The sequence below is a fragment of the Schistocerca nitens genome, chromosome 6, assembly GCF_023898315.1.
Source record: "Schistocerca nitens isolate TAMUIC-IGC-003100 chromosome 6, iqSchNite1.1, whole genome shotgun sequence".
Classification (NCBI taxonomy): domain Eukaryota; kingdom Metazoa; phylum Arthropoda; class Insecta; order Orthoptera; family Acrididae; genus Schistocerca; species Schistocerca nitens.
In genome coordinates, this window is record NC_064619.1 from 303,383,705 (window position 1) to 303,393,390 (window position 9,686).

The 9,686-nt window shown below is 41.3% G+C and overlaps 1 protein-coding gene across 1 annotated transcript; it reads right to left on the reverse strand.

Moving 5' to 3' along the window:
• Nucleotides 1–2,348: 2,348 nt before the first annotated feature.
• LOC126262682 (trypsin-1-like) lies at nt 2,349–8,094 on the reverse strand. Its single transcript, XM_049959458.1, has 2 exons — nt 7,904–8,094; nt 2,349–3,079 (listed from the first exon to the last, which is right to left on the reverse strand). Exons 1-2 carry the CDS (start codon nt 8,071–8,073, stop codon nt 2,473–2,475), a joined length of 777 nt encoding a protein of 258 aa, XP_049815415.1. The 5' UTR covers nt 8,074–8,094; the 3' UTR covers nt 2,349–2,472.
• Nucleotides 8,095–9,686: the final 1,592 nt, after the last annotated feature.

Below are 9,686 nucleotides of genomic sequence, written 5' to 3' on the forward strand. Positions count from 1 at the left end.
TCAAGTATTTGCTAACGAAAATTCTGTAACTTACTTGCTGTAATGTTGTAATACATCATTGTGCCTCCATATGCATCGATGCTTAAACCAATATACAGGGTGAGTCACCTAACATTACCGCTGGATATATTTCGTAAACCGCATCAAATACTGACAAATCGATTCCACAGACCGAACGTGAGGAGAGGGGCTAGTGTAATTGGTTAATACAAACCATACAAAAATGCACGGAAGTATGTTTTTTAACACAAACCTACGTTTTTTTAAATGGAACTACGTTAGTTTTGTCAGTACATCTGAACATATAAACAAATACGTAATCAGTGCCGTTTGTTGCATTGTAAAATGTTAATTACAACCGGAGACATCGTAACCTAAAGTTGACGCTTGAGTACCACTCCTCCGCTGTTCGATCGTGTGTATCGGAGAGCATCGAATTACGTAGGGATCCAAAGGGAACGGTGATGGACCTTAGGTACAGAAGAGACTGGAACAGCACATTACGTCCACATACTAACACCTTTTTATTGGTCTTTTTCACTGACGCACATGTACATTACCATGAGGGGTGAGGTACACCTACATACGTGGTTTCCGTTTTCAATTACGGAGTGGAATAGTGTGTGTCCCGACATGTCAGGCCAATAGATGTTCAATGTGGTGGCCATCATTTGCTGCACACAATTGCAATCTCTGGTGTAATGAATGTCGTACACGCTGCAGTACATCTGGTGTAATGTCGCCGCAGGCTGCCACAATACGTTGTTTCATATCCTCTGGGGTTGTAGGCACATCACGGTACACATTCTCCGTTAACGTACCCCACAGAAAGAAGTCCAGAGGTGTAAGATCAGGAGAACGGGCTGGCCAATTTATGCGTCCTCCACGTCCTATGAAACGCCCGTCGAACATCCTGTCAAGGGTCAGCCTAGTGTTAATTGCGGACTGTGCAGGTGCACCATCATGCTGATACCACATACGTCGACGCGTTTCCAGTGGGACATTTTCGAGCAACGATGGCAGATCATTCTGTAGAAACGCGATGTATGTTGCAGCTGTTTGGGCCCCTGCAATGAGTGAGGACCAATGAGGTGGTCGCCAATGATTCCGCACCATACATTTACAATCTACGGTGGCTGTCGCTCTACCTGTCTGAGCCAGCGAGGATTGTCCACGGACCAGTTATGCATGTTCCGTAGATTCACTGCCCCGTGGTTTGTGAAACCCGCTTCATCGGTAAACAGGTAGAACTGCAACGCATTCTCTGTTAATGCCCATTGACAGAATTGCACTCGATGATTAAAGTTATCACCACGTAATTGCTGATGTAGCGACACATGAAACGGGTGAAAGCGGTGACTATGCAGTATGCGCATGACTACTTTGACTCAGTCCACCGGCTCTCGCAATGTCCCGTGTACTCATGTGTAGGTTCATGGCAACAGCAGCTAACACACCAACTGCACCCGCTTCTCCTGTGACGGGCCTGTTACGGACCCGTTTGTGTGCTACGACCATACCTGTTGCATACAGTTGGCGGTAGATGGTTTGCAATGTGCGGCACGTTGGATGCTCTCTGTCCGGGTACCGTTCTGCATACACCCTGCAGGCTTCAGCTGCATTTCGTCGACACTCGCCGTAGATGAGTATCATCTCCGCCTTTTCAGAGTTCGAATACACCATGGTCACAGTTCCTACAACACTACACTATCACAGACGTCTGGTAACACGGTGTACTGCAGTTGGTCTGCGTGCGGAGACGAATGCAGAATAACAATAGCAGCAAGCGCTACATGTGGACACTGCGACAGCTAGGCCAAACCACAACCGTGCACTACAGCCACAGTCGTAAACACGGTCGTCCTCGTAAACATGTCCCTGCAGATGCTGCTCGCCGACCGTGGCCCGTGTTTGTTACAACACGCAACTGAACGTCGGAGGTTTCAAGCGTCAACTTTAGGTTACAATATCCCCGGATGTAATTAAAATTTTACAATGCAACAAACGGCACTGATTACGTATTTGTTTATATGTTCATATGTGCTAACAAAACTAACGGGGTTCCATTTAAAAAAACGTAGGTTTGTGTTAAAAAACATACTTCCGTGCATTTTTGTATGGTTTGTATTAAACAATTACACTAGCCCCTCTCCTCACGTTCGGTCTGTGGAATCGGTTCGTCAGTATTTAATGTGATTTACGAAATATATCCAGCGGTAACGTTAGGTGACTCACCCTGTACACCTCGCACAGAATGTGACAGAGTTCTCGAACTTGTCTCATCATTAGACTGTTAAACGTTCTAGTAGCCAGTGGAGTATTATTATAAAATGAAAACAGAGTAAAAGCATACTTAACGTCGAATGTATTAAATGCTGACATTATTTATGTTGACAACAGTAAATGTGCACAAAAAATAACGCAAAGTTCAAGAAAAGGACTATTATATGTGCAGTATAGCTGTTCCACTGCTTAGATGCCAGTAGCTTGCTGGATCCAGGGCCAAAGGTTGCCGACGTTGGTGTATACTCCCGGATAGTCGGCCAAGCCGCATCCGTTTCCCCAGGAGACGATGCCCACCTGATAGGTGGAGCCGGACACCAGAGGACCACCGGTGTCTCCCTGGCAGGCGCCGTAGCCACCTCCGGTCACTCCTGCACAGATCATGCGGTCAGTGATGCCGCCGTACGAGCGGTTGCACGTGTCGCGGTCTATGATCTTGACGGTGGCCGCCAGCAGCGTGTCGGAGGGGCTGCCGTTGTACCAGGTCGCACCCCAGCCGGTGACTGTTGCTAAGCTTCCAACAGTGGCGTCCGCCGAGGCGAGATCCACGGGCTGCACGTTGGTGCCGAATCTGAAGGAGTTAGAAACTTGGAGGACGCAGATGTCGTAGTCGTTGCCAAAGTAGCCTTCGTGAATGTAGGCAGCGGCCACTCTGTGCGTGGTACCACCACTACCCCTGGTGGAGGTGCCAGCGCGCAACAGCATTTGGCTGGTGGAGACGCCATCGACACAGCGAGCTGCAGAGAGGGCCCAGTTAACGCTGATGATGGAGGCGCCGCACATGTTGTAAGTGCCACTGATGAGAAAAGAACAAGCAATATCAACAAAGGATTTCAACCTTATGAATCTGCACCATGTCTTTAACTCAAAAGGGGAGGCCACGACGTTTGGAAAGCGGATTTACTGTAAACTTCGTACACTCGTAGTAATCCATGAGGACAACAAAATGTGTAAGCAGTAGCCCGTACTTCTCAAGCGTTATTGAGAAAATCGAAAGATAATTTCGGTCGTCGAATATATATATATATATATATATATATATATATATATATATATATATATGTGTGTGTGTGTGTGTGTGTGTGTGTGTGTGTGTGTGTGTGTGTGTGTGTGTGTGTGTGTGTGTGTGTGCGTGGCCATTTTAACCATGAAGCGGCTGCAGCCCAGTGGTGACGGCACGGTAGCTCATTATATTGCAACAGTGGTGTAATGGTTAGCACATTTGCCTTGTTAACAGTAGACCTGGGTTCGTGTCCCAACTGTGGCAAAAATTTTAGCGTGCTTGGGTAGCTCAGTCGGTAGAGCACTTGCCCGCGAAAGGCAAAGGTCCCGAGTTCGAGTCTCGGTCCGGCACACAGTCTCGTGCTTGGGTAGCTCAGTTGGTAGAGCACTTGCCCGCGAAAAGCAAAGGTCCCGAGTTCAAGCCTCGGTCCGGCACAGAATTTTAATCTGCCAGGAAGTTTCAATACTAAATAGCCGGCACGGTAGCTCAGCGTGTTCGGTCAGAGAGCTGGTTGGCCTCTGTAATAAAAAACTGAGTGAAACGATCAACAAAACGAACTCTAATGGATGTCATGCGACATCCGCAACGACTAAACAGAACGATCAAGATGGCATAAAATGAAAAAAAAGCGTGTTCTGTTAGAGCATTAGCTTCCCTTTCTAATTAAAGAACTGAGTGAACGGACTATCCAACAAACTGAACGGGTAACATCGGATGTCCGCCCTGAACAAATTCAACGTATAATATAAAACAGAATTTTTTTTTAAAGGAAAACAATGTGGTTGGCGTTTAAGCCGCTGGATTGAGTTCCATTCGTCAGTTTTTATTTTTTTTTTTATTTTCAACACATTCATTTTCTTTATTATTTATATTACAATTGACATAATGGGGAAAATACGTCTAATCGGATGAACTTTTATTAAATTTACAATGTTATTTGGCAGTCTACTAATTTTTATTATCACAAATAATGTAATATTCATAACTATCGACTAGTAAACTGCCAAACGCATAAAGTGATACTGGAAATGTATGCTTGTCCGTGATTTGAGAAATACCTTATACCTGAAAGGAGTCCGAAACGACTTGTTACCTCCACGTTTTGACCGGCACAGACGACTTTCGAAAGATGTACAATTAACCGTCGCTTTCGACTTTACGAGTACAAGTTGCAGGATGGTATTTTTCGTAAAAACATGGAAAACATTAAGTTAAACGGCACCAGCTGCATTGAATAAATGCTATGTTTCCGCATACGCAAGGTCTTTTGACAATTTCCGTGGAAAAACAAACCTCGTTAACATTTTCAAAAACCTCTCTTTCAGACGATAGTTTGGAAGCAAACCATGCATAACGCAGTATTTCCTTAAAAATCGGCGCTGATAATTGGTTATGCAGTATCAAGTGTATTTTAATAGCGTCCTCCAAGAAGCAATTTCTCGTTCTCTTTCGATTAAATACGAACACTTTTGAAGACACGGACAAGCACACATTTTCAGTATCACTTTATGCGTTTGGCCGTTTACTAGTCGATAGTTATGAATATTGCATTATTTGTGATAATAAAAATTAGTAGACTGCCAAATAACATTGTAAATTTAATAAAAGCTCATCCGATTAGACGTATTTTCCCCATTATATCAATTGTAATATAAATAATAAAGAAAATGAATGTGTTGAAAATAAAAATAAAAACTGACGAACGGAACTCGATCCATCGATCTAGCGGCCTGAACGCAACCACATAAAAAAAAAATTGTTCTATATTGTTCGCAGAATTTGTTAACAGCGGACGTCCGATGACACCCGCTCAAATTTTTCGTTTATCCGCTCGCTCAGTTATTTTATTAGAAAGGAATGCTAACGCTCTGACCGAACACGCTGAGCTACCGTGCCGGCGCCACTCGGCTGTAGCCGCTTTATGGTTAAAATGGCCACGCACACATATATATTTGACGAGCGAAATTATCTTGCGGTTTTCTCAGTAACGCTTGAGAAGTACGCGTTACTGCTTACACATTTTGTTGTCATCATGGATTACTACGAGTGTACGAAGTTTGCAGTAAATACGCGTTCCAAACGTGGCCTCCCCTAGTCACTGAAACTGAGTTCATCTGTTGCAAGGAAATTAAGTAATGGGTTGAAAACAGGTACACAATGTAAAATACATTCATAAAAGTGTACAAACTTGGTCGTTAGTATCACCCAGAGAACAGCACAGTTTTGTAGATCTCTTTCAATTTCGCAATAATTATATATGTTAATGTTGCAGCAACCATCATCTGAACATTCAATTGTCTTACATTATCGATTTTAAGTTCAGGATATGTACAAAAATGTGCCTCAAATTTGTTTCATTTTGGAATAACGTAAACATAAATTAAATCCAAGAATAAAGTTTTGCGACCCCACGATATCGGAACCATTAACTTACGAACCTGTTCCTGTCGTCTCGAACGAACAGTGTGACATAGTTGGAAGACTTCTGTTTGTAGTCACACCAGGAATATCCTCGACAGTAAACCCTAGCCGCGTGTAATAGTACCATACAATAATACCCGAAAACACAGAAACCACGTTGTTTAAATTATTCTTATGAGCTTGGTTTGGTCACCAGTCAGATGAAAGTCGTGCCACATCAGAAAAGTAACATCAACATCCGCACATATCTCAATTCTATTGTTTTGGCATGTATATGAAAAATAAAACTTTTCTGATATAGAATAGAAAAGTTAAACATATGCTAAAGGACATCTATAATGAACAATTTACCTCTAAAAGTAATAATAAAAGGGGCAATGGGTCTTTAACATGACTAATTTATGCTAGTCGTCATTTTCAACGCTCACACAGTAAAGGTACAATTAATTTGTACTCTAGAAGTATCTTGAAATCTGAATGTTGCTTAATGGTCGAACCTGGGCAATATCAAATTAATCTGAAAACTCGACACCCAGCAACGAACAACGACTTTATTTTAAAAATATATCGAATCTGTGGACTATCGTGCAAACAAAAATATGTTGAAAGATTTGATAATGAGGTTACCACGATGGTTGGAAATGGGCACATCAAATTCAGTGCCATGTTAGAAAGCAGAATTCGAAGGAACCATTTGTATTTCACCTAATCTTTCGTGAGAGTATCATAAATTGCGTATGTCCATCGTATTAATTTTTTTTTTACTAAGTCAAGGAATCTGATGTGGCGACCTTAATAGGTACGTAGATATTTCGCTGATATTGCTATTGAAGGCACGTACCATCCAGTTGTCAAATGTATTTCAAAAACAGTTCTTGCGACTTCCTCATTTTTCGTAATTTTAGCTCGTTCTCGTTGACAAGGCCAAATCCCACTGTTATCATAACACTTCCTGCCCTGAGTTATTGAATCACGAAGATAGTGCGGTTCTAGCAAAGCAATCGAAGTTCAAAACTCACTCAACAAAAAACCTCTGAATTTCATGGTGGCTGCTTTCGTAAGAATGTTAGTGATTTCACTACTGTGGAAGACGCTGTACGTACTTATCGTGAAAGAGTTCATCAAAGGAACAGAACGAAGTAACACCTCAATTGTTTCGCTGCTTGAAAAACAAGCACTATTTTAAAAATTTTAATTCCACTAACTAGAAGAAAAATTTTGGCATGATTTTCTTTCCATAAATTATGGTTCCTGCCAAAAAACGTTCTACTGGATGCCTTATCTGATTTCGATAACGGGCTATTCGTTTTTGTGTAACAATAACAATTCGTTCTTAGTTTAAATTATGAAGAAAAATGACGTGAATAAGGTACGGTATGACTGTGATAGAGTTATTACTCATTCTCCAAAACTGCCCGTTCCTTTTAATGTAGAAAAACAGACTAATTATTCATATTCAGTATGAAGGAAGTTTTTGGCCAGTATTTCATACCACAGCTAAGAAAACTATTACATTCAACAGACAAAGAGTGCATCCAGTAACTACATATTTGTATGGGACATTCGCCCATACTCGGAGTGATTAGTTACACTCCAAAGCAACGTGAATATGAGGGAAGAGTTGACTTTCGAGAATCTTTACAGTGATGCAATCAAGATTAAGTGATCGAAAGCGAAGGACCTCAAGTCTTTCTTTCTTTCTCAGGCGAAACATGAACACACTGATAGCATGGAGAGAGGAATACAGTGAACCGAAGTTAGACTTGATTAATTTCTACAATGGGAGGGGAGAAAATGAGAAAAATTATTACCATTTTAAACATAGTTTATCTTCTTTCAGGGAAATATTAACCTCGAGTTTTAACAAGTATAGTGGGAAAAACTATCATTTAGTTCTTTCGTGCTACCACGGCTATTTCCTGACAAAAACAACCATGTACGAAAATATTTCCTGTTGTTAGGTTACAATTTACTAGCATTTCTCAGGACTGTTTCAAGTACTCCGAAGAAAAATTTCTGAAAAATACAATATAAAAATGTCTGGAAGATTTTTTCCTATCTTCTGACAAACTTATTTTTGGCGAGGGTTGCCTTTCTAATCAACTAACCAGTTAGTTGTAAGACTCCGTTAACATAATCTGTGGCTTCTACTATACAGAAATAGTAACAAACAGAACATAATGGACTAGTACTCACAGTTCGAAATATAGTTGCCATGGGTACTGGGAGATGCTGACAGCGGAACCCCCAACGATCCTGCCGTCCAGATGTGACCTCCAGGGCTTGCTTCCCGGGATGGGTTTCACCAGGGGACTGGCGCCACTGAGGGCCACCACCACGAGCACAAAAAGCGCTGTGCGAAACATCTCTCCTGGAGTGATTCCGCCCTGCAGTATGCTCTCTTATACACGGTTTTGATTGCTACATCATTCATTTATCTGTACAGTTGATAGCCGATAACTCTAATGCATAATAGCTGTTCAGTTAGATAATCACGAAAACCTGAACCATAATGCGGGAATGATGTGTTTTCGTATGACTCCTACTGGTATTGACACTTTACTGGATTCCCGAACCTTACCGTACGTACAACTCACGAATATCAAACCACTCTAATCATGCTGTTAATATTGTCACTCCGTTCCTACGTAAATCTTTTCCGACGATTCTGACCTCACATGTATACGGTTTATAACTTAATTTCACTCAGGAAGGAGCTCCTCAGCTCGATACCTAAGTCGAGTGCGTGACTCCATCAGCCCATAAACGAAAGTTGTGGCGATTCCCTTGTCAGATTTGCTCTGAGGTAGTTGTTCTGTCTACAGTCCGTCCTACTTGAAACAGTGAGGCTTCTAGTCGTAATTACCGCCCCAGACGGAGCCCACGCAAACCAAGGGCTAAGCTACAAAAATGACTTTCGCTAATCGATAATAGGCCCCGAATTCCCGTGGTACTCTGCCCGTTCTCACCACATGTGAGACGTAAAATTCAAGGAGTAATTGATTTGCTCATAATAAATTAAACATAACCCGCGAACCTTTATTTCACACATTATAATTATCCCTAACTATGAAGTTCAGTAATCATAAACAAAGTTCACTTGACAAGGTTTCTAGGCGCTGTAAGAACATTGCAGCATTAATAACGTAACAGAGTAGATACTATTTTCAATGTTTCATATTCATCTTCAGCGGCGCCCGTCGATAATCTTACTCTTTGTGTTGTAATTTTTTCTCCTATGTAATTATGTAGTTCTAAATTCGTTCGAGCAATCAATCATTCATAATATGAAACACAGTCATAGCTCAGTCACTCAAAATGATTCAGAAATTTTACTTGTTATAATGAAATCAGGCGATGATTCTTCTTCTCTGGAGGCTCGTGCTTTGCGGCAGTCTGCTAATCTGTACAAATAAAATGCCTCGTAATTTTGGTAGCGTTGTATAATCAGTCGGGAAACCTCAGATCAAGCGGATATTTGGCTTTGATGAAGTTTAACCTTCCGAAGAAGTGATGGAGCTCTTGTATTATTAAATGCAGGTTCGTATCCAATCTTTCGGAAGTTCCCTTCTGTTTAACAACTACGCAATATATCGATGAATATCATTAATTCTCAAATGTCAAATACACACCTTTTGTATGAAGGAGCAATGTATATGTATATTTCCCTTTTAATCGTACAATTTCGTATCAGTTATCTTTTGTCATAAATCTCAATATTCAGATTACAATTCTTCAAACCAAGCTCAGGCTAATCGGCACGAAGACAATCTCGGAAGCTTTTTTTCTAACAACCACCAGAGAGAGTACTACAAAGAATAATTATGCGCTCATGGCATAGCTATTGTATGAAACTACTTTGCGCATGGATTCTGCGAGTATGAAGATAGAAAATTAGTAAACGTCATTCAAGGGTAGAATTGTATCAGAATAATTCATCGAATGTAAAGAGATATTACAGTGTGTTACTTCCTGGATT